The sequence below is a fragment of the Acanthisitta chloris genome, unplaced genomic scaffold, assembly GCF_000695815.1.
Source record: "Acanthisitta chloris isolate BGI_N310 unplaced genomic scaffold, ASM69581v1 scaffold2789, whole genome shotgun sequence".
In the NCBI taxonomy this organism is placed as follows: Eukaryota; Metazoa; Chordata; class Aves; order Passeriformes; family Acanthisittidae; genus Acanthisitta; species Acanthisitta chloris.
Genome location: NW_008689588.1, coordinates 1 through 25,212, shown reverse-complemented (window position 1 = coordinate 25,212; position 25,212 = coordinate 1). Strand labels below are relative to the sequence as shown.

Sequence of the window (25,212 nt, the reverse complement as noted above, 5' to 3'; positions counted from 1 at the left end):
AGCCAAGTCATTTCCTTGTAGTAGAAAGTCTCCATGTGGTCACATCTTCTGTGATCATCAATTAGGAAAGCACAATTTACTGAATTACAAAAAGTAGGTAATAATTTTATAATGTTGAGAATATTTGGTGTCTTGCTCATAATAAAAACTACCATGTTTTAGGGAACATTCAGTTATAACTTCATTTATATTGAATTTTGGAAGGTCTCTTTGGAAGGTGCCTAAAGCAGAAATGAACATTGTTTCCTGGGATCTAAACATTACAGTTTAGACCTGTATCCTGAAGCAGTGAGGAAATGCAGTCTAACATTTTCCTTTTTGCTCCTAGCCTTTCCGATGTGCACATTGCCACTATTCCTGCAATATATCTGGCTCCCTGAAGAGGCATTACAACAGGAAGCATCCTAATGAAGAGTATGTAAATGTAGGGTCTGGGGAGCCTGCAGCTGAAGCACTTATCCAACAAGGTACATTTCCACCATATAAAACTTGTGGGGCTTTTTATTTTGAGGCAACCGTGGTGTAAAGATAAACTTTGTGACATGTGTTCCTCAGTTTATTGGGTGTTTTGTGATAAATCATTTCTACCTTTTAGGAATTCTGAAATGGTCACCTTTTACCCTTCATTCAATGTCCTTTGTTCTTGGTTTTTAAGAGTGAGTGAACCAAAGTTTTGTTTGACCTTGCCTGTACTATTTGTAGGTGCTTACATTTATCATTTACACTTGTTTGTCTCTTTTTGTAAAGTCTGTTGAGATGAGTGATAAATTTCTATCATTCTGCTGATAAATTTCTGTGACAATTCTGCAAGGTTGAGCTCAAGGTAAGGTTCAGCAAATGTAAGGAAAGAGACTGAAGAGTAAATGGCTGCAAATTATTCCCCCACAAATTATCTGGGGAAAAAGAGAGTACAGGTATAATAGGTTATGAATTGTTATGCTCAGAATCTTGTTTGTGGGCAAAGGAAGCACACCTTATCTATGTAAGTAAAGCCAAGAATTTATTAGTAGTATAACAGAAATCTTAACAGTCTAATTGAAGAATCACCATTAATCTAGATCTAATTATTATCTTTAAGAGCAATAAAATATAGTTAGACTACTTATATACAAGAGAACTCTCTTATATATAATTACAATGGTGACACACATGCACACAGACTCCTCTTAATTTTTTCTCCTGTGCTTGGAGCTGCCCTTTCACTGTTTTCCCAAGTGTTGAGATGGGTGGTTCCCCTCTGCTGTTAGTGTTGGGATAGGGATTTCAGTAACTTGTCAGCATCCTGGAGTTCTTGGCAGGGAGGAGTATGATTGCTCATCTTGGTGTTCTCATCCTCCTTTGTCCTTCCTCTTGGGGCCACTGTTACATGTTTGCTTACACACATTTATGCTTTTCTCTTTCATTGCTCTGTAGCTGCAGATTAAATCCAAATTTACTGTATATGCTAACCTTCATGTATGTTAATACGGGTTTTGCTGTCTCTAAAACAAATTTTATCCAGCTACACATTTTGATATTTTTAACTGATCATTTCTGAGTAGTTTTAGCTGTGGATTCTTCAGTGTCAGCCCTGTGCCTCACTTCTTACCACTCCATGCCTGCCCTCTCTGTGCTGCATCCTGTGGCTGTGCCTCTCAAGGCTGTTCCAGGCTGCATTTCTCTGCATTGCCTCTCAGTGTCAGAGTCCCGAATATGTCATTTTGCCTAGAACAACTGCTTCTTCCTGCTGTCTGTGGAAAACTTCAGCTGAATCACACAAAGATATAAAACCAGATATAGACACCTGATCAATTAGAGAAATTGCTGTCACAGGTGAACTAAATAAAGGCAACAAGGATTTTGGGCTGGATCAAAAATTCAGTATTAAGTATGAGAGATAATGGAACAGAATCATAGAACCATTTTGGTTGGAAAAGACCTTTAAGATCATCGAGTCCTACTGTAAACCTAACATTGCCAAGTCCACCGATGCCAGGGGGAAGAGAAACTCAGATAGTAGTAATTTTTACCACATTTATATAGTAGCATAAAAATAGCATGAAACAGCTGATAGCTGTAACTCATTCCTTGCAGCATCTGGGTGTTAGCAAAGGAGATGTGTACAAGTTGTGTGGCTTCCATTAGTAGTTTTGCTATTGCACACTGGGCAGGTGGACCAAAGCTAACAACTGACTGTGCAGTCAGGTTCCTTTTTTGGGTGTAAAGCTCCTTCAGTTCTAGTGCCTGGGGGCAGGGGAATTGAACAAGAAGAAGGGAAAGACAAATTAAGTATTAAAGCGTGTTGAAAATACTTTAATTCTTGGTAAAGTTAAGTTTCTTTTTTACTCATAATTTTAGAAAAGATTTCCCCCGTTTTAAATAGAAACTACCAACAGTTTCATAATATCTCTTGGAATCTTCGAAGTTTCTGGTTTATTTGAAGAGGAATTTATCATAGGTATAGAGACCAAAATAATGCTGTTGTATTAGATAATGAATTAAATATGATTCTTCTCAGATGACATTATTTCTAAATACTATTTCCAAATTATTCATCTAACAGAACATTTATCTACTGAAGGCATTGATCCATGCTAAAATACTGAAATCATGACAGGCACTCAAAGTCTGAGATTCTCCCTTTATACTTGTCCTGTAAGGGAAAAATGTATAACGATATTAAGGAGTTTGAGCCTGTATTGTATATGTATATGACATTTCTTTCTTTCCTTGTTTATCAGAAGTCCCCATATACTTTATTAAGAGTATAGCTTTGTGATAGATTTCAGAGTAGGAATGTATAATATCATTTTATGATTGTTTTCATGGACAGTGAAAGTCAATGGGAAACCTACAGTTCTTTTAAAGGCAAAGTATATACTTGGTCTGTATTCAGAGCCTCTATTCTGTAGTCACCCTGGTGAATTAAGAACTGTGCATTATGGGGAGCTCTGTTTAACTTTCCAAATACCTGAGCACTGTGAGAAACTATTTATCCATAGCCACTCTTAAGAATAAGGACCTGAGTGTGAATTCTGTTCATATAAATTAAGGATCATACTTGCAAGGTTTTGAACAAATAAATTTAATCATATGCTAATTAGGTTTTCCTTCCCCTTTGGGAGCCAGATAAATGCACTTCTGAAAATAATTCTTTTCCACTGAAAAAAGAACTGTGAAGTTGTTGAGAATGCAGGAGTAGTGTTAAAATGGAGACATTAGAGTGAGATGAGAGAGAACAGCCTTTAATTTTTTCTGTGGTGGACATGCTTTGTTCTCCACATGGGAGCACTGGGCAATGATTAATGGGATGAAATTTAAAGAGTCCAAATGCCACATTCTGCACCTAGGACAGAGTAATGCCTGGCACAAGTCTAAATCAGGAGTGTCTGGAGAAAGCCCTGCAGAAAGGGGTCTGGAGCTGCTGGTTGGTGGCAGCTCACCAGGAGCCAGCAGTGTGCCCTGGCAGCCCAGAGGGCAAACCCCATCCCAGAGTGCATCAAACACAACCAGCCAGGCAAAAGAGAGAATTATCCCACTGTGTTCAGCGTTGTGCAGCCTCACCTGGAGCCCTGTGTGCGGTGCTGGGACCCACCGGTTAAGAAGGATGTGAAGGTCCTTGAATGTGTCCCAAGGAGGGCAACAAAGCTGGTGACAGGGCTGGAAGGCACATTCTGTGGAGAGCTGCTGAGGGCTCTGGGCTTGTCTTGTTTGGAGAACAGGAGGCTGTGAGCCAACCTCTGCTCTCTGCAGCTTCCTGAGGATGGGAAGGGGTGAGGGAGGTTCTGAGCTCTTTTCCCTGGGATCCAGTGAGGAGACACATGGGAATGGTTCAAAACTGTACCTGACCAAAAGTTCAAGACCTGAAATGGTCAGGCAGTTGGACTAAATGGATGTCCAACTTCCATTTGAATAGCCTGTTTCTTTCCATCTCTGACTTTTCATCCTTCTTTCTCTTCCCTTCCTTACACAGTATTTATATTTCTTGTGCTGCCAGTAGTGCTGTGCCTCTTTTCCACACGTTCACCTGATGTGAGGAGTTTTAGAGCAGTAATGGGGCATTAAATCCATGTAGAATCATAGAGTTATCAAAGGTGGAAGATACCTTTAAGATCATTAAGTCCAACTATTCACTCAGCACTACCACTGTAACCCCTAAACCTTATCACCCAGCACCAGATCCAGACACCTCTTTAAACACCTCTAGCAAGTTAGTGCCTCTTTTGAGGACTCTGCCATGAAGAAAGCAGTGTTAATAGGTGCAGTTTTGCCATATGCAGCTTCCTTTGCCAGCCCAATTTCCTGCTCTGTAATGCATCACATGTATCTTGCATATGGACTCAAAAGAATACTAGAGGTTTCTTATCATACTGCAGGAATATCAATTTTCTCAGTGTTTTGGTATCTCACTGGGGGAAAAATTGTTCCCTGTGGGAGACTTTTGTTAATTAGGATTTGCATTTGGCAATGCTAAACATGAATCCTATTAAAAGTTAATAAAAAATTTCTTAGTTTTGACATCAGATGATCTATATTTGTTTCACACAGCACGAACACGTCATTGTGGACGCATTATTATTTCTTAGTTTTGACATCAGATGATCTGTATTTGTTTCACACAGCATGAACAGGTCATTGTGGACACATTATGCAGTATGACAAGGTATGTCATGCTTGCCATATATGACAATTGCATGTCATACAAGGTATTAGATATTAGAAATTCTTTACTGTGAGGCTGGTGACGTTCTGGAACAAGTTGCCCAGAGTTGTAGATGCCCCATCCCTGGAAGTGTTCAGGGCTGGGTTGGACAGGGCTCTGAGCACTCCGGTGTGTTGAAAATGTCCCTGCCCATGGCAGAGGGGTTGGAATTAGATGATGTTTGAGCTCCCTTCCATCCCAAACCATTTGATGATTCTGTGTTTCTGAGCTGCTTGGGCCAGCAGTTGTACCTTGCTGTCTGATTAGCTTCTATTTAGTTTCAATTTACTATATTCATAGATCTGAAAAAGTTTCTGAGCTGCTTGGGCCAGCAGTTGCACCTTGCTGTCTGATTAACTTCTATTTAGTTTCAATTTACTGTATTCATAGATCTGAAAAGCAATTTTGGAAAACTATTCATGTATTCATATAAGGGGAAAAGACCCTTCTGACCTGATATTAAACAAATCCTTTGAAATTAAAGGACTGCAGATGGAAAGAAAAAGGCAAAAAAACCAGCAAGCAAAAGGGTTTGGAAAGAAATTGAGAGGAGAAACTAACAAAGATTAATATCTAATAAATGCTGTCTATATCTATTTGTATTGTATTCTGCTTGTTCTAAGTTCCCCTCTGAGCCCAAGTGAATTGCTTCACACTTGCTCATGCCCTCTACTCTTGACTGGTTTTTGCCTGCATTGCAGGCACTGCAAATAATCTTAATTGGAAATATTTATGTAAGTGTAGACTGCTGGACTGTACTCATGATTCCTAGAACAAGTTTATTGATAAATGAATGATTCATAGAAGAGAGACCATGTTCATTTGAACAACTGCACTGCCAAGGATAGACAGCAGTATTTAATTTCTGGGCTTGTATTAGAAATTGGGATCACCCAAGATCAGAAAAATGCTTGGGATTTTGCAGGGGCTGTGTGTGTTTCTTTGTTTAAATAGAAGTCTGTGATCTGACATTTATTTTAGTATTTTAAAGTGATGAAGGAAAATAAATAGCATGAGAATTTGATGTATTCTGCAAAGGGGACAAGAGTATTATATATGCATTACCAGCTAGATTTTCCACAAGGCCCTGCCTATGTGCTGATTTGATAGCTTACTCTTTACTTTCATTTGCTTTGTTCTGGGCAAGTCACAGAGATTTTTTTTCCCCAAATTGTTTCTTTTCTCCTCACTGTTGCTCCCTAGCATCCATTGTTTTGTTTTTGTATCTGAGAGATTTTTTCAGTTTGTGTTTGCACAGTGACTTCTGTGGTACATACGTGACAATCCACTTGTGGCCTCTGTTTTCTGTTCTACCACTACCATCACATGCTTTCTTTGGACAGAAAATAATAGTTGGCTTATAGAGATTTTAGGCCAATGAATAAACTGGAGAGCCTCTTGTCAATGGAATAAAGTCCAGTTAGACCTAAGAAACTGGGTTAGAAAAAAGGCAAACACCCCAAATTTTCTTGCTTTGGGGTGGGGTAGTGCAGCTATCTTGAGAGGGTATGTCCTTTCCTCTGTTGTCTGCTCTCTGTAATCTGTGTGCAGTATTTTGTTGCACGCTTCAGTTTTGGGATTGAAAGTAGTTAAGGTGTGTAATGTATTGACTTTGTATATTACCCATTATTTTAAAAAATTGTGTCAACATTATTTTTTTTCTGAGCTTTGATATAAAGTTGCTTACATGGAGTTATACATTTCCAGTTTAATTCTGTGTTTCCATTATTTGTTCTTTAATTAAAGTCAAAATGATAAAAGTTACAGCTTTAATTTACCTGATGTGTTAGAATAGTTTTGATACCGAAGTAATGCAGGAAAGTTTTCTCTGTTTCACAATAACAGGTTTTTCTTAATACTACAGATTGGTGTGAAATTAATGTGTAATTTCATTTTCTGTAATTGCTAATATCTTTGCTCTAATCTGAACTTTTTGAGTTTCCCTTAATAGTGAAACTCAGTTTTGTTTAGAGATGGAATGTTGAGCATCTGTTCTAGCAGTGAAGTTTGGTAAAGACATAGAGATCATGGAGAGGGATTTGTATAGGAATAATAAGTGTCAGTGAAATACCCTAGTGACTGGATGTAGTTATATTCTGTTTTATCAAAATGAAAGTTTATTCTCTTCACCTGGTAGAATACCATATGTTAGGTTTCCATGAATGTATAATGGGATGGTTTCTTCTAATCACCTTATTCCTAAGAGACTGTGCAACCAGGTCTTGGCTCATAATCAGCTTCTGAGTATATCTGAAGCATTTAAACATGATGGGTAAGACTTATCATTTGCCAGGATAATGTGGAGTCAGCCATCTGGTATCATAGTTCCTAGAGTGGCATAAGGCACATCCCCAGCCATTAAATTTGTCAGAGTGAGTTCTGGTCACCTAATGCAACAATTTATCACATGCAGATTATTTTTTTCTGCTTTAGTCAATAGAGGGGAAAAAAGAGAAATACTTATTAGCATAATTACAAGCAGATGAGATCTGACATTGGACAAAATGACTTTCATAAGGAAGAGAAGTAAAAGGTGTTTAATCTAGTGTAGAAAATTGGATTCTTATGATTTCATCCTGCTCAGATTTTTATGTGTAATGCTGCATACTCACACAGCAAAGGTGGTGCTAAATTCATGCTGTGCATCATTTCATAGACAGAAAACTTAGATTTGCAATTCTGTGTGTTAATGTGAGAATCTCAAAAGCAAAGGTAGTTGAGTGGAGATAACATTACATTGTTAACTCTTACTAGTTTGCTAATGTACAAAATAATATTGGTTTGAAACTTGAGAAAACTAACACAGCTGTCTTAGAGAAGACACATATTAAAAACTATTAAAGTATGTGTATGTTAAATATTAAGATCTCATTCTTGTTTATAAGCACCTTAAAAAAAATCCCAGGACTTGCTGAACAAGTGCAGAGTGCTGTGGGTTTGGATTGCATCCTGAAGACCAGCACACCAGGCCTGGGCAAGGCAACAGGGAACTGATACATAAAGCTGAAGCTTGTCAGAGCCTCTGGTCTTGTAGATTTTTGGAACTATACATACTTCACTTCCCTGGAAGGAAGAGATGCAGGCAGGGAAGCAGGATTACTATAACTTCCATGGTTTATGAGTTGTTCCATACTCCATAATCCAAAATTGCCCTTTGATCACTGTGAGACACCAACTACTTTATTTTTTTTCCCTTTTCTCATGTTGCATAAATGGCTAAAGGAAACCCTTTAAAATTACAGCTATGTGGCTTGATTGAGATGAGGTCAAATTGAATGTGTTGTTACTGCCTTGAAAAAGAATTTATATGAAATAAGGAATTTTTTTGTGTTGCCTTACAGGTGGCATTAAATGTCCTGTTTGCAGCTTTGTGTACGGTACGAAATGGGAGTTCAACAGACATCTGAAGAACAAGCATGGAATGAAGCTAGTGGAAAATGATGGGGAGACCAAGTGGGAGGTAAAGCAAAGTGGCCATGGCTTTGACCCTGAGATTTTTTTTAAAATTCAAGGGAGAAGAGTAAGGATAAAAATAAGTACTATACAAAAATGTGAGTTTGACTTTATATAAGATCATGGATGCCATGTGATCTCATCTGCATTTGAATGCACACATTGCTATGACTGTTAAGCTTTAATATATAGTAGGATTAACAACCTTGTAAATGCTTATTTTTGCATTTTAGGCCTTTAGTCCTCTATTAGCAGCAGAAAGGGTGAAAGTTTTAGTGAAAAAGTATGAAATTGAAAAACTTAGTGCATTTTTCCATATACCAAATAGTCACTGGTAACATGAGCAAAACTGCAGCTTCTCTTGAATTAATGAAAAAAAAGCTTATGTCTTGGTCCAGAGAAGGTTAGAATCTAGAAAATTGAATTTGTAAATTGATAGCTGGAAAAATGGTGAATGTTATACACTGTGTTTTCAGCATTAATCCAAAGCATGTGGGAAATCACAGTATCACTAAGATCAGACCTTAAAAAAGTCAAGTTATACCTAAGAAACTGGATTAGGAAAAAAGCAAACAACCTGAATTTTATTGGTTTGCAGTGGGGTAGAGCAGCTACCTTGAGTGAAAACTGTTGCCCTTAGAGAGTAGAGCTGACTGCAGATGCAGAATCTATGGGAGACACTTTTATTAAAGAATTGCAGTTGGCTAGCTGAGTCTCTTCCAGTGCCTGAGTAGGCTGGTTTTAATGTCCAATGTGAGGAAAAAGCCAGAAGTCAACTGCAGTTGGCTGACCTCCACAATTCAAGACCTCTTCTGCTAAATTTCAGTCTATCCCCTATTATAAATCTAATTCCTGATTTGGAAGAGCCAACCTGCAGTTCTTGTCTAACTGTAACTGAGCATCCACAGGTGGAAGGTTAAGTCCTTGAAAAATACTGGAGTAGGTTCTATTTGGATAGTTATTCAAAGAAGACAGGACAAGCATTTCAAAATGTAGTCCTTCAAGGTCTTGTATCCACGTTCCAAGTGATTCTCTACACTTTCCCAGTACATGTCCAAAGCTGTAAAAATCAGAGCACATCAGGATGCAAGCTGCTGCTCAACTGGCTATAAAGAAAGAGTCACATCAAAGTAGCAATACAAATTGACAGCTTATCTTGAAGAAACATAGTTTGTGGGAAGGATAACTTTTCTGACACAAAATGCCATTTTCACACTTCAGAGAAATTCTTCCAGAGCTGCACTGTAAATTAATTTTGCCCAAAAGGTCTTTACTAAACCCTTTTACAGTGGAAGTCTGTTGTTAGTTCTAAATTAACTGTGCAACAAAAATGAAGTCAAGGTAATTTAGCATACTTAAAACAACTTTTAAAGTAGAAACTAGAAGAAAACTGTGGGATGATATCCCAACTCCCATCTAATATTCTACTTGAATTCTGTTTCACCCTGTATTTCTGTAACTCTTGTTATTATATTTGTGGTCCAAAACTCATCCCTTACTGTTCTCTAAATTGCTGAAATGAGAGGATTAATGCCTTGGCTGGATTTTCTTTCCAAGTTAACTGCTGAAGTCTCTGAAGAAGCATCCACTCAGTATCTCCATATCACAGAGGCTGGAGAAGATGTTCAAGGCACTCAAGCTGCTGTAGCTGCATTACAGAACCTTAGATATACTTCTGAGAATGGTAAGTTACCTTTTCTAGATTGGAACATAAAATACATCTTTTATTTTAATAAGTACCTAATGCTTTTGAGTATACTGGGCAGTATCTGATCTCCTGTGATCTCCTGTTAAAAATTATTAAATTAGTCATCTGGTACTTACTTCTGGGGGTTATATTTTCTTTGAGGATAAATGAGAAATTATCATTCTTTATGAATTTCTATATCCTTGAGTCATTAATAGTTATCACAGCCTGTTTTGCACTTTATTATTATTAGCTGTGTGGAATTTCCTGCCTGTATTATTAAACACACTGTGAAATCAGCTATCTTGGCAGAGTAGATGATGTGTATCTAATGGCAATTCTCTAGCTATTATTTTTCTCTCTGCTTAAGTCAGCCAGACTGCAGGAGTGACACAGTGGAATAGCTCATTTGCCATGTTCCCAAGACAGTAGTAACTCAATTTTAGTGGTACACAAAACTAAGTGAGCTATTCTGTATCAGATTGAGGAAGAAAAGAGTGGGATCAGATAATGATTGCTAAGTGGGAAGTAACAGAAACTGGAAGAAAAGAAAAAATGTCCAGATATCTGAGACTGTTAAAACATCAGAGACTAGAGTAGGTGTTCCTGTCATTATCAGAAGATAACATTTTGCAGTTGTTTACCATTGTGGTCTTTATAGTTCAAAATACAATAAACAAATAAATAAACTTGATCATGGAATATGTTGTATGTCGCAGTTTTGATGTTAAGCTTGAGGCTGTAGTTTTCAGAGTATAATGATGGGCTTCTTAGTGCTTCCAACTTCAGATAAGTCTTCCAGCATATGCCCTCTCAGCATGAAAAACAGTAACATGTTGTCTAAAGGCAGTTTTATAGGAAAAAAAACCAAATCAAGCAAATATTTTTCAGTATTCTAATCAACTTGTATCTCACATAAATAACAAAATATAACTACTTTCTGTTTGAAATTTAATTATCTGATCTAGATTCCCATCACAGTATCAAGCTCAGTTTGAATGAGTTTGGGGTTAAGAGATGAGATTTATTCTATTTGTTGTCTCTTCTCTAGTTCTATAGTGAGTAAAGCAAATATAAGGCAGCTTTACATGACCCTGACAGTTTCATTCCCTTTCTGGCATCTCTCTTCTGCTGACGCTAGGCTTGTGGGATTTCTGGCATCTCTCTTCTGCTGACACTAGGCTTGTGGGAGTGGTGGGCCACAGGAGGGGAATTTCTGTTCCTGTGTGTCATGGTTTAACCCCAGGCAGCAGCCAAGCCCACACAGCTGCTCACTCACTCTCCCACCAGCAGGATGGGGGAGAGAATCAGAAGGGTAAAAGCTAGAAAACTCATGGGTTGAGATAAAGACAGTTTAATAGACAAACCAAAAGCTGCATGCACAAGTAAAGCAAAGCAAAACAAGGAATTAATTCACTGCTTCCCATGGGCAGGAGGTGGTGTTCAACCATCTCCCGGAGAGCAGGGCCCCATCACATCTAATAGTTCCTTGGGAAGACAAACACCATCATTCCAAACATCCTTCCCTTCTTCCTCCTTCCTCCTATTTTATATACTGAGCATGATGTCATATGGTATGGAATATCCCTTTGGTCAGTTTGGGTCACCTGTCCCAGCTGTGTCTCCTCCCAGTCTTCTATACACCCCCAACTTCTTTACCAGGTGGGCAGTATGGGAAGCAGAAAAGACCTTGGCTCTGTGTAAGCACTTGCTCAGCAATAACAGATACATCTCCATATTATCAACCCTGTGTTCAGCACAAATTCAAAACATAGCCTCATACTAGCCACTGTGGAGAAAGTTAATCCTACCCTAGCTAGCCTAACCAGCACACTGCATAACAAAACAGAAAAACCCAAACATTTTTGGTATCCAGGTCTTTCCTTTTCACACTTTGGGAGAAGTGAGAGTACAACTGTGAATGGGGTGGGTTTTTTGTAAACTTCCCTTTGATTTGACAGGGGTATCAAGAGACACCTCAAGAGATTTTTTTTTTAAAATGACAAACATGTTCTGATCCAGTGCTTATAAAATGATAGGTATGAGCTTTCCCAAGCAACTAATTTTTCCCTTCAGCACATTAGTGCTAAAAGTACTTCTTTTAGGTTGAGGGGTATTGCAGAGGGCCAGGCAGGTGGTAAACACAGGGTTGTAAAATACCAAATGGCTGTTAATGGTTATAAGTCTAGAGTGGTGTTCTGTTTAAGCTGAATGTATGGCAAATACATATTTGGATTTGTATTGCTGTCATTCCTATGAGTTGTGCCTGTTGTTTCTTCAGTGTGTTCTTTTAGCTCTCTTTCAAATAGGCATAGAAATGATCAGTGTGTCTTCACTCACTGATTCATGCATTCCCTGGGCAAACTTGGTTTGTGAATAGTTCCCTGCCATAGATCTGTTATTAAAGTGTCACATTATTGTGCTCTTTGAAATGTGTAAGAGACCTGTGAGTCAGGGCTAAGGCAGGAGGGGAAAGAGAGCCTCTACCTCTTAAATTCACATACCCTTAGGGCTGTTTTACTCTAGTGATCTTATGGTTACTGTCTTTCTGATCAGGTGAAAGACTTGATCCAACAGCTGTAAACATCCTGCAGCAAATCATTGAGTTGGGTACAGAATCCCATGATGCCACTGCAGTTGCCTCTGTTGTTACCATGGCACCTGGCACGGTGACAGTGGTAAAGCAGGTAAGAGCTCTTTTCTTCTCTAAACAGCTATATTTAATTTTCATATATTTATTATGAAATGTGTGTTACTTTGCAAGGGCTATATTTTAAATGACCATGCGAGACACATGTAGAATTTTTCCTATACTAATTTTTATATGTGTATAAAATCTAAGTGAATAAATACACTTGTGTGTGTGTGTGTGTGTGTGAAAATACAGCTTTTTTCCAGCAGGTGTTTTCAGGCTTTTTAAAAAACATTGCATTGTGTGGGGGCATTTAGTGCCATTGTCTATAAGAATCAGGAGGATCCTTGGCACAGCAAGTAAAGGAAATAATTTTCAATTTGAGGTGCCTGTTGAGTTCAAACATTAAGACTTTTGCTCAGTATTTACTTCTCACAGGTGTCTAACTTTATTGCTGACATTTTTCATTCTCCTCACAGTGTTCTTCAAACTCTACTTGTTCTTCTGTTTCATCATAGCTCTCTGTTTATCCCTTCTCCTATTCTGTTCATCAATTCATTGGGGTCTCTGCACTCAGTGTGGTTGATAGGTGAGGGAAAGAAAGTACATTGGAAGTTTTAACTTCCTGCAGACTTTAAGTAACCCCTTTTATTTAAATGAACCAAAACTCTGATTATTCTGAGTGCTAGAATTAACTTTTGAGTTCGGCATATTTTTACAGTGTTGTGAATGTTGAATTCCTGCCTGAGAGTTTCACAGAAGTGGGAAGCCCATGGTCTGTGAAATATTTGGATAATTCCTAAATTTGCTGCCCAAGTGTCACAGAACTTTAAGTCAGAGCATTTTGAGATGTTCCTTTGCAATACTTAACAGGTATTTTGATTAGAAACCATGTAAGGGATTGGATTTTTTTGTAGAATAAGAGATCTAAATTTGGAAACTAAATTCAGACATGAAAGAGAAAAGACAGTTTAGTCCAATTATGTGCAAGTTTCAAAACAACTTTTGCAATAGAGTCAGTGCCAATGTGCTTCCTGTGCTCTGCATGTGACCTATTTAAGGATTAAATGCAGTACTAGCTATTGGTGTTTGTCTATGCTGTCTGTAAATATTACTGAAACTAGATATTCCCTTAAAAATGCAACTTTTGATGCCCTTTACTAAAAGTGTAAGAGAAAGTGGCTGCTGAAGTAGCAGCTACCAAGAAAAAAATAATGTTTTGGTATTTGAATGTTAGACTTCAAAAGCACATAATTTAAAAAATGTAGAGATTAACCCTCCTCCAGCTGTTACATCTGATCAATACCTGATTCATCTTAAAATCTATCATCTTCCTTGCTAGACCTTCTGAATTTGCTGGTAGCTTTTTGTAAGTAAATATTTATATTCCAAATCAATTTTCTTCCTCACTTTTTAAACCATATTTCTAGCCTTTTGAGTTTAGAAGCTGCTAAGCCTTAATCACTTCTTTTTCGCTTGCCTTGTGTACATCAGTGACTCTCAGTGGTCTGATGTCAAACTCTTAGAAACTCCACACCTATATCAAATGAAATACGGAATTCCAGCAGCTCAGAATCTCTTTGCTACTTTTCTTTTTTATCTCCCACCTGCCCCAGAGTCTTTTTATTATAAACCAGCTTTTTTCCTCTAACTGAAAGTTACACAGAAGCAAAAATCAGTGAAGAATTTAGGTACCTCTTGTGCTACCTCTGTAGCATTTTGCAAATGATTTGCATTGATGCTCAAGGCAAACTTGCTCTGTGAGCTTGTTTATTGCATGTACTGCAATGCCTACTCATTTCTATCTCTGTTAGCCTCAGTGACTTTTCACTCTGTGTGTGCAGGAGTTTGCAGATCTGTGATTTCCCTGGGGAAGATCAGGTGTCCTTATGCCTCCTGACAGCTGACTGACTGCTTAGATACATTTAGTGAGCTGTATGGAGGTACAGCAAGAATCAGGGAAACTTTGTAGATGATGATGACAATTTCTCCTTTTAAAATCTTTCTTTTTTAATTTTTCTCTTTTAATTTTCAACGTAAATCAGTGTTTTATCAAAGTCTGTTTGATCTGTTATACAGCTCTAGTTTCTAGCTCCTGTCTTCCCACCAGAAGATTGCTCCAGAACTACAGGCACACCCATTTTTGATCTGTGGGAAAGAAGTCTTTAAATGTTATTCATATGACTTTTATCCTTCCCTATTCAGAATTGTCTGGTTTTTAATTCAGTCAGTTGCTTTCTGTGGGATATCCCTCATTTGTACCTATGACTATGTCAGGTTTTAATTATGGTAGGGTCCTAGATTTTAACCTTGGAGTGACCTTAAGGCATGTTCATATTTCTCTTTCCTACTGAAAAATTTATTCTACACTTTCTTCTGTGACCTTCAGCTTCTCTTGTGGATTGTGAGACAAAGAATTCATTCAAGGTGTCAGCAGTATATCAACATCATCTGTCACTGAATTTCCACTCTTGTTCTTTAATGGCCTCACTGAGTCCTTGCTTAGCAGCTTGGGTCCATTTTTTTCCTTAACAACATTTATTGTAGTTGTTCTGATTTCTAGGCTGTTTGTTTTTCTCTTTTTCTCTAAGGATGTACATTGTCCATTTTTTTATATCACTTGTTACCTTCATGTCACATTTTTAGCTAGGCCTTGCAAGTTACCTTCATATTTCTCTATTTGCACCAAGAAATTCCTTGTAAATCCTAAATTACTGGAATATTTTATAAGTACTGTTTTGCTGTAAATGTCACACTATAATGTTCCTATTTTTGTCTCCCATGACCTCCCTGAAAATTTCTTTCTCCCACAGCTGTCCTCTTCTTTACTTTCACTGATAAAAGTCCTATTTACATTTGATCCTTAAAGTTCTGTGCAGATCCAGCTATCTATCAGTATTGTTTCCATCCTCATCCTTCAGCACTTCCCTGTCCTGTGTGCTCACATACCTTCAGTGTGCTGTATGTGTAATTTTTTAGGTTCATGCAAGACTTCTGCCTCCAGACACAAACTGTGTCTTGATCCATAAGTCCTTTTCAGCATCTAGGAAGATATTTGGTGGATTAGTTAGGTCTAACTGTTATAATTAAATATTTTTTCTGCCAAACAAATCACAAGACAGAAATTATGCCATGTTTGAGGCATTCTTCTATTAAATTATTGTTCTGGGTTGCATGTAGACTTATTGCAAGTGTCTGAAATCATGAGTAGACGTTATGATGGAGGTGAAGTCAAGATCACGTTGTTTCTTCATAGTTCTTGAATTGCATGTTGAGAAGAAAAGAATTTCAGTTATGACTCTGTAGACTTCCTAGTTTTTGTCTCTAGGAATGATTATATAAAAGAAAACACTTTGATAACATAGCAATAGCCAATCCCAGCCTGAATCATGATTCAGCTTATGATTTTAAACCCCTAAAAAAGCAAAGCTGGCCCTGTTTAGTTTGGGTTATGATTAGGAAATATGAATCATTGTTGGCTCTGTTAATGTTATATGTATGAGACCTTTCAAAGATTGTGTCTGGGGCCTGAAATGATTTTATATTCTTGCCTGTGAGTCAGTATTCTAATCTGTTATCAAAGTTAAACTTTTTCTGATATCTAATTTGAGAGAAATCCTGTTGTGTAACAGCTGTGAAAACACACAGCTGCTAAGGAATGTAATATACACCAAATGCCTGAGGAAAAAAAAACTTAATTATGTGGAGTTTTACCAGTATGATCTGAGATTGGCAAAAAATCCACACTGAAGGTTTGATCACAGCATGGCAGAAGTGTATCCTTGTCAGTTTGAATCCTTTACAGTTACCTAGTGATCCAGTCTGGGTCTCATTCTGACAGAGCTAATTAAGATATTTCTTTATGGCACAACATTTATGTTGTTCTGCACTGCTTGAAGATCAGAATAACAAGATGAGTAAAAGGCAAGAGGCCAGAGTGCTGTTTGAAGAATAATTAGGAAAGAGGCAATAAATGCTTAGAAAAGGCAGGAAATACTGTTCACTGTGGGTGCTAAATATAGACAAGGAATTGGGGAGAAAGCAGTTTTGAGGGAACAGAGGGTGTGGCAGAGTGGAGGGACTGGAAATGTGTTACAAGGCACTTTGTGCACATTTGACTCTGTGTGTCCTATTTCAGATGTACTTCTGCTCTCATGCCTTTGGGTGGAGATTGATTCATTTGGGGTTTTGTTTATTTTGCTAGCAGAGGCTGTTCAATCCATTATTTATATAGGTGGGCTATTTTCCTAGCTGACATGCAGAATATAAAGGCAGGATTGGAGGACAAGCTGCCATGCCTGTGTCACAGACTCCCTTGGTTTACAGTCTCTGCAGGTCTGTGTTCAAAGACTTGTTTTTCACACAGTGTATGTCTACGAGAATACAGTATTTAACTACAAGCTCCCTTGTAGTTAGTTAGGCATAGTTCTTTCTTTTAGTTAGTGTACATCAAATAAGGATGTTAATTGATCCTTCAAAAATTTGTTCCAAGGTAACCATTTCTTTGATTTAAATGCTAAGTTTCTAGTGAAGAAACATTTCCCTCAGAAATGAGCTCCCTTGATATCTTATTTTCTGCAGAGGGGATTCTTTCAGTGTGTAGTGTCTGTAAGTTATTCTTCAGAGAGACAAGATTCAAAGTGCATTTTCTTGGTTTCACAATATACAAACACCCTTGAAAGTTTAGTTCCTGAATTCCTCACTGCATTGACCAGAGCATCAGAACAGTTGCACCTTCTTAGTCTGTCCATCAGCACCAGTTTTTGTTATAGTTGTTGCTCTTCCATTTCCAGTGTTTGCCAGTAGCAGTGTGGAATGGTAGCAAGACTCTTGCTGGTTTATTTGGTTTTTGTCAATGCAGTGTATTTCTTGTACCATATCTTTTTGACACAAAGAGTAGAAAGTATTTATGGTTCTTGGTCCAAATGTGAATTCTTATTTTTGCCTCAAATTACTGAACCAGAGCAATAGAATTTTGGATCAACCAATGCTTTACATTGGTATACACCATGATAACCAGTTACCTGTTTTTCAGACTTCTTTCATTTAAATAGTGATAGACAAATATGCTGATAATTTGCTATGTTTAGGCCTGTAATAGTATATTGGGTGTGTGTGTCCTGGAGCCATCACTTTAAGCTCACTCTGAAAATGGCTAAGAAGGTTGTATTAATCGCAAGTCATTATTTTTAATTATTAAGGTGATTATATCAGCCTTTCTGCAAGGTTGTTCATCAGGAGTCCACTTTCCTTTTCAACCCTCTGGGATGACTTTCCTGGTGTGCAAGCCAGAAATGTCCTCCTGAGGCAGATTCTTGGGCCTTGCATGCAGGTGATTAGCTAAATGGTGCCGATTTGTTCTGCATGATGTCTTTTATATGGTCTCTTATTTCAACCACTTAGCTAAAATGCTTGTCCAAGCCATCATTATTTTATGCTACAGTTAACTCTGATAGTCTTTTTTTCTGACGTTCACAGATTATGTTTTGTCTCTTTTGTATTCTTTAAGAAAAACTCAAAGTTTACTTTCTCTCCTCCTCTTGACATCAGCCTTTCTTACTCTGTTCTCTTGATGTTCCTTTTTTTGCCACATCAAACAAAACCTGGTTTTCCTTTCCAAGGCTTTTTACTCCTTTCTGACTCAGAGTTCCACTTGTCATTAGCTGTAAACATTTTGAGTCCTACCTCTGCACAGTCCGTGAAGATTTAATTGCTCATTACTTTTTTGAAACAAGTTTCTTAATGCCTTCTTCTATATTGTGCTTAGTTATGTGGATTTTTAATGGGGAGCAATTTGTACCTCATTGTTTTCTCTTGATTACTCATCAAAAATATGATGACAGTAACTATCTGTGGATAAATATCTGTTGGTATATTGATACTAATGCCCATCACACAGTACTGACACTGTCTCATTTTTGTTGTACTCCCCCACATCCCTTTTTCTGTGTCTGCTTACTGTCTCTTGTTTTATAGGGCGACTGTAAGACCATTTGGGCATGAACTGCTCTTTGCATGTAGCATAGCTGATAGAATCCAGGTCCTGGTCCAAAGCACTGCATCGATATTAACAATAAAGAGCAGTAGTTGGCTGCTGAATTCTCTCTCTTTTTCCCCCACTCAGAAGTATGAGACAGGTCTGATGTTCTTCCTACCTCTGGAGACAGAAGTGAAAGGTTAAATCTATTCCTGAAAAGCATAGTAACCTATTTTCAGCCTAGGCATAATGTGCTCTGAAGAATATCAACTTTTAAAATATCTAAGCAGATCTGTGCAGGAAGATCACCAGAAAACACTGGGTTTCCATGTGTTTCACCCTTTATTTTAGTTCCTTTCATCCTTTTATTCTGTGATCTCTTCAGGCTCCAGTAAAATCCTACCATGGTAAGTCACTTTCTTCAAAGTGACAGTAGTAGGAGCATACAGTGAAGATAACACATCAGCTCAAAGCAGATCACAGAACAGAATTGTATAGTGTAACACATCTTCAAAAATAAATATCTAATATTAGCATGTCTGTCACATCAAGGTCTACTGCATGTTGTTCTTCAGCAACACACCTTGTGTTTCAGTCTGGCTCGGATTGGTACCGATGTGATGCTGAGTGCTGGTGTTAATCTAGAAAATTAGCCAATCCTTGGAGTTATATATATGTTGGTTGTCAAGTTTGCAGCTGCTGTAGAAGTTAGAGCAATTTGATGCTTCCTGTGACAGTACCAGCAAAGGAAAGTTTTAACTGGGGCAGATGGCCCTGTTTCCTCAGCCTTTGTGGAGTCATCATCATCTCTATAACATATAGATAAAATCTCCTGTGAAGATCACTCTCCTGTCAGAGCTGTTAAAACAATGAGTGTTGCCATTCTGCCTCAAAAGGCAATGTGGTGATCCAGCATTTAGCTAGATGAGTGCCATTGCTAGTCACAGTTGCTCTGTCAGGATATATTCAACCAGCCAATTGCTGAAACTTTTTTAAAATCTACATCGCTAGTATGAAGATTTTTTTGCCACCATTCATTTTTTGTTTCATGCAAAGCAAGTCTTTCATACTCAAGTCTCTTATTATTCTGAAACTGTTGTGTGCCAGATTGTTTTGTGTCTCATTATAGAAATTCATATGATCAAATTACAGTGTTTTCTGTGTGTTTTTCACACCATATAACTATATGTAAACTAGAACTGAGAGTTCAGATTATTCAAACGGCACTGAGCAAAGCTGTAGGTGCCAACATAAGCTGGCACATCACATAGCCAGGTGCTCTCTGTGATCTAAAATGCTTATATTCACCTTTCATTTTGATCCTTTCTGTAGACATTGTTTTCTTACCATGATGTCTTATGATATAAAATAAGAGTGTCTGTAACCAAGTGTAAAGCTTTGAAATCCTGAATGATCTCTTGATAACTTTTCTTCTTCATGGTGAAACTGAAAGGCAGATTTCTTTCTGAAATCAAGGGAGAGATTCCATAGAGGATTTTGGGACAGACACAGCAAAACCGTTTTAAACACTTTGGACCTGCAACTCCTGCTGTCTTCAAATAAAATTGAAGATATTATATTATTTCATAATAATTTACTTCATAATTTATATTATGAAGACAGGCTGAGGAAGTTGGGGCTGTTCAAACTGGACAAGAGAAGACTGTGGAGACCTCATAGCAACTTTTCAATATCTGAAGGGCCTACAAGGAGCCAGAGAGGGACTCTTTGTTAGGAACTGCAGTGATAGGACAAGGAGTAATGGGTTCAGACTGAAGGAGGGAAAGTCTAGGTTGGATGTGAGAAAAACGTTTTTTACTGTAAGGGTGGTGAGACATTGGAACAGGTTGCCCAGGGACGTGGTGGCTGCCCCAACCCTGGTGGTGTTCAAGGCCAGGCTGGATGAGCCTTGAGCAACCTGAACTAGTGAGGAGGTGTCCCTGCCCATGGCAGGGGGTTGGGACTAGATGATCTGTAAGGTCCATTCCAACCCTTAAATTCTATAATTCTATGACTTCACAGGATGAGTGCTAGAGTAAGAGCAAGGCTTTAGCATCTACTGCAAATATTTTTTTACTTCTTTTCAGGAAAGGGAAGAAGTATATTTTCCTTAATGGCTTTAATTAATTTATTTCAAATTAAAAAACTACATTCTTGTTCTGAGAGGAAGAGAGTCCTCTGAGACCAGTAGTTAATGAATACTTACATGTATTTGGATGGTCCTCGGATATGTAAATTAAGAACATTTAGAATTCATAAATGTTGAGCTTCTTATGAAAACAAGGGGGTGAAAGTCCCATTGGCTTTTGTGAGAGACACATTTAGCTAATAAAGAATATTTATGCAGGTACTGAATTGATTTAATATGCCAGCTGTGTGTGGCTTCAGCTCCTTGCTGTCATTCTTTAATGAAGGATGAGCAGCCAGATGCTTTTCAGCTGGCTCTCAAACAGGGAAGAGGTCTTGGATTCTGCTCTTCAAAAGATTTCAGATGCCAATAAAAAGAATTGAGTGTAGTGACTTCATTCATTCTGATGGCAGCTGTCCCACTGTTTCATCAATTTGAGGGATGTAAATTAGCATTTTGAGATTATTCCCTGTGGAACAATCTAATAGGAACCAAACAGAAGCATGTAAACATTGAAGTGATTTGAAATGTAAATATCCCAAATAATGTGGTGATTTGTCAAACTAAAAGGATTACAGAAAGATGTCCAAAAAAGATAGTGGAACCCAGAAACACTAGGAATAAGGGCATTAGTCTTCTTTACCCTGCATGACAAAGGTAATAAACTCACATACATAAAGTCAGGTAGGGAGGTTAAATTAACTTTCTTTATTGGCCATTTTCATTTCAAAAGCATATAAAGCTAAATAAGTATTAGATTGCTGCTATTGAATTGAATGAGATTCTGGTTTCATTTCATTTTTGTGTCAACTGTGCTTTATTTATTTTCCTTTCTTCATTATTTAGGTACATTGAGAAAACTATATTTAAAATTATGGCTTTAGATTTGGAGTGCCTACACTGAGATCCATCTCATACTGTGTTGTACATTCTTGCAGCTCTTAGCAAATGTAGTGTAATTTTTCTGGCCTGAGGCATATTGTCATGGGTTATGTATAGTGCACTAAACCAAGAGAAGTTCGTGTATATAGCATAATTAAAGGCCACGTTTTAGACACCCCTATTTCTGCATTTTTTGAGCATCTCAAGCATCAAGGGTTGTAATTGTGAGCTGATTCATAACAAGCTGTGAGATTCTAATTATCTAACATTTTTAACTGCAGGCTCCTGTCTGAATTTGCTAGTGATTAGACTTTTCTCTGCCTATTATGATCTTCATTAGTAGATCTTGTGTTTGCCCTTTCCTTTCACATGGGAGCTGACACTGCAGCAGGTAGCATCAGGAAAGAGGAGAGGACAGTTACAAAAGGGAGTTCCATGTATGAATTCACTAAAGTTCTATTGCTTTCAGTAGGACTTAGGGTTTCTTTAATATTTTAAAAAAGGGGGGTGCACAAGGAGGAAAAAGAGAAGACAATTTGCAGTGCTATGTTTCTTTTCATGATTTAGCTCCTTGCTTTTCAAAGAGAGGCTCAAGCTTCCATTAGTAAGGGATACTTTGGTGAAGGGAGCTTCTGAAAAAGAGAGAGTGACTTTTGACATGGGCAGATAGTCATAGGACAAGGGGGGAATGTTTTTAAAAGAGGAAAGATTTAGATTAGTTGTCAGGAAGAAATTCTTTACTCAGAGGGTAGTGAGACATGAAAGAAGTTGCCCAGAAAAGATGTGGATGCCCCAACCCTGGCAGTGCTCCAGGCCAGGCTGGGTGAGGCTTCGAACAACCTGGTCTGGTGGAAGGTGTCCCTGCCCACGGCAGAGGGGTTGGAACTAGATGATCTTTAAGGTCTTTTCCATCCTAAACTATTCTTTGACCTTTGATTCTATGACACCTGCATCTTTAAGGTCTTTTCCAACCTAAACTATTCTTTGACCTTCGATTCTATGATACCTGTATTTTGTGACAACATAAATTGCTTTTTCTGAGGGTGGTTGCACATTTTACAGTGTCAAGAAAAGCATCCAGCGTCACTGAGTTGTGTAGGATGTTGAGCTTGAACTTCAACAGGGGCTGTTTGATGTAACTTTCACATAAATGTTCAGATATCTTTTCCAACCTAAACTATTCTTTGACCTTCGATTCTATGATACCTGTATTTTGTGACAACATAAATTGCTTTTTCTGAGGGTGGTTGCACATTTTACAGTGTCAAGAAAAGCATCCAGCGTCACTGAGTTGTGTAGGATGTTGAGCTTGAACTTCAACAGGGGCTGTTTGATGTAACTTTCACATAAATGTTCAGATATGCTTGGTAAAAAAAACAGAATGTGGAAAGGACTTCATCCCATTCCTGTAATCTGAATCCTATGCAACAAAGCCACTGTGCTGCTGCATTAAGGTCAGTGACATTGGCCAGATTCCCTTTAGGTGTTAAGTCTTTCACCAGATAAAATCCACAGAGATTTCATCAATATATTACAGCCATACTGACTTGGGAACCTCTGAATAATTTACCACCTGAACATAATTGTTATTGTTCAAGAAAAAGCTTTCTATAGCCTGATGAATTGAGTGAAAGTTCAAAGTGATATGAAGTCCTATGGGGTTTGTGCACCTCTGAAATCTTCATGTGTCAGATATTTTAAACACAAAATGAAAAACTTAAAAGCAAAGTCACTGTATAAGAAAGGGAATAATTGCTTAGGGAAAAAAAATGAAATGAGAAAAGAGTATCAGGAAAACAAACATATAGGGCTGTTTCTTCTCCCTGATAGTCCCTAAGGAGTTAAACATCCTTGGAATCTTTGCTGTATCCCACTCCCCGCTTAAACAGCAATACTGATTTTAATTATATTTCCTTGAACTTAATTGCCCTACTGCAACTGTTTACTTTTGAATCAACTTCTAATTAAAGAAAACAGTCCTCATTTGCATAATTTCTATTCCCCACTTTGTAGACTCCACCATGTTTGGCCTATTCTTTTCAAGATCACTTCAGAGTTCAGTGCTGCTGGAGCACACTGAGATCCAGTAAACTGAATCCTAGATCCATCCAATGGTTTGGGTTGGAAGGGACTTTAAAGATCACGTAGTTCCAATCGCCCTGCCTGGACAGGGACACCTTCCAATAACAAATGCCTTTGCATACTGAAAACTGCTGTTCCATTCTCGCCTCCAAAGTAGATTATTTTATCACTAACACAGGAGAGAATGCATTTCCTCCACATGACTTAGAGTTTTCTGGTTTGTTTATACTTGCCTGGAGTACTTTGCGTAGGAATTTTGTATTCATACGGTAGAGAATTAAGATTTGTTCTTGCATAAGTGCATACTGTGTTTCAATAATTGACAGGCAGCTGTCTGAACTCTTTGAAATTTGACCCCAAATTGTGTTGCTTTTTTTCATTTTGACAAGAAGCAAAATGTTCAGTAAAAACTGTTATTTTCAGTTGTTTCTGTCACTCTCCTTTCAATAATGTAAAATTTGCTGCCTCACAAACAGAAGGACTTAGGAATCTATTTCAGTAGTATTTACATTTCACAGTTTTCTAATAAAAGTCAGTTAAGGCTTACAATGAAATTTGTACTTCTACGAGCAGTCAGTTGACTGGGGAAAAAAAAGACACAGGTACAGTAAATTATTTTTTTTTTTAGTCTGGTTTTCAATGGATTCTCATCTTAGTGCTACTAGAGGAATTGTTTGACTTCAGATTTGTTTAAATAAGAGCAGTTTTGACTGAATGCTGAGAGATTAAAGCTGTCTCCAAAGACCAATGTTCCTGGAACTTTGTAACTCTCTGAGCATATAACTGAGATGCTGTGTTATTGCTTTCAGTATTCTGCCTAGCTATACACTCTTTAATCAAAAGTGCTCACATTTTCTGTAAAACTGACGTTTTCTTTCAAAACTCTGTGATTGCTAATTTTGGTGCTCTATTTCCATTAATCATCACAATACCAGGTACTTATTGGAAAGGTGAAATTTCTGTAACCTCTTCAATTTCTCCTTAGGTAAAAGAAGAGGAGCAATCAGCCAATCACACCTTGATGATTCAAGAGACACTGCAGCAGGCTTCAGTGGAGCTGTCTGAGCAGCATCACCTGGTAGTCTCATCAGATGAAGTGGAGGGGATTGAGACAGTGACTGTCTATACACAGGGTGGAGAAGCTTCGGAATTCATTGTTTATGTTCAGGAAGCTCTGCAGCCTGTAGAGGAACAAACTGTGGAGCAATCAGTGCAGGAGCTCTAGGGAACAGTGTTCAAAGGAGATGGCCACTTGATTTGCCAAAGCCAGAAGACTGGGGTTTGTTTTTTTCAAACCAAAAGCAAGGAAGTTGGCAGATTTTCAGTTAATTTGTGAAGTGATCTAACTGGTCAGATTGTGTCAGTAATTTAGACATATTATGCACAAAACTGACTCAGATTCTTTTTTTTTTCCGAAAAAATGCTCATATTTTGAGGAAAAAGTGTTCTTCCCTTTCTTAGAAGATCTCTCACTTGATTCCTGTAAATCTGCACAAATACTGTCTGTTCAAAACTGTGGTATCCCCTGATAATAAAACATCTCTAAAGCTAAAATACCTAGAAAACCCCACACATCCCATTTTATACATACTTAGTGTGGGCTTGACTTGACTGGAAGCAAAGTTGTTTTCTCTTTAAATTAAAAGAGCCTCTTATTTCTCACTACATAGAATCAGCTGGGTTGGAAGAG

At 37.9% G+C, this 25,212-nt stretch overlaps 1 protein-coding gene across 1 annotated transcript; it reads left to right on the top strand.

The window, feature by feature from the left end:
- Positions 1–328: 328 nt before the first annotated feature.
- On the top strand, positions 329–24,747 carry LOC103808658 (zinc finger protein ZFAT-like; the record flags this gene model as incomplete). Its single annotated transcript, XM_009081458.1, has 5 exons — positions 329–467; positions 8,023–8,141; positions 9,692–9,818; positions 12,378–12,508; positions 24,508–24,747. Coding segments are annotated over 5 exons (756 nt in total), but the record flags the coding sequence as incomplete, so codon positions are not given.
- Between the last annotated feature and the right edge of the window lie 465 nt (positions 24,748–25,212).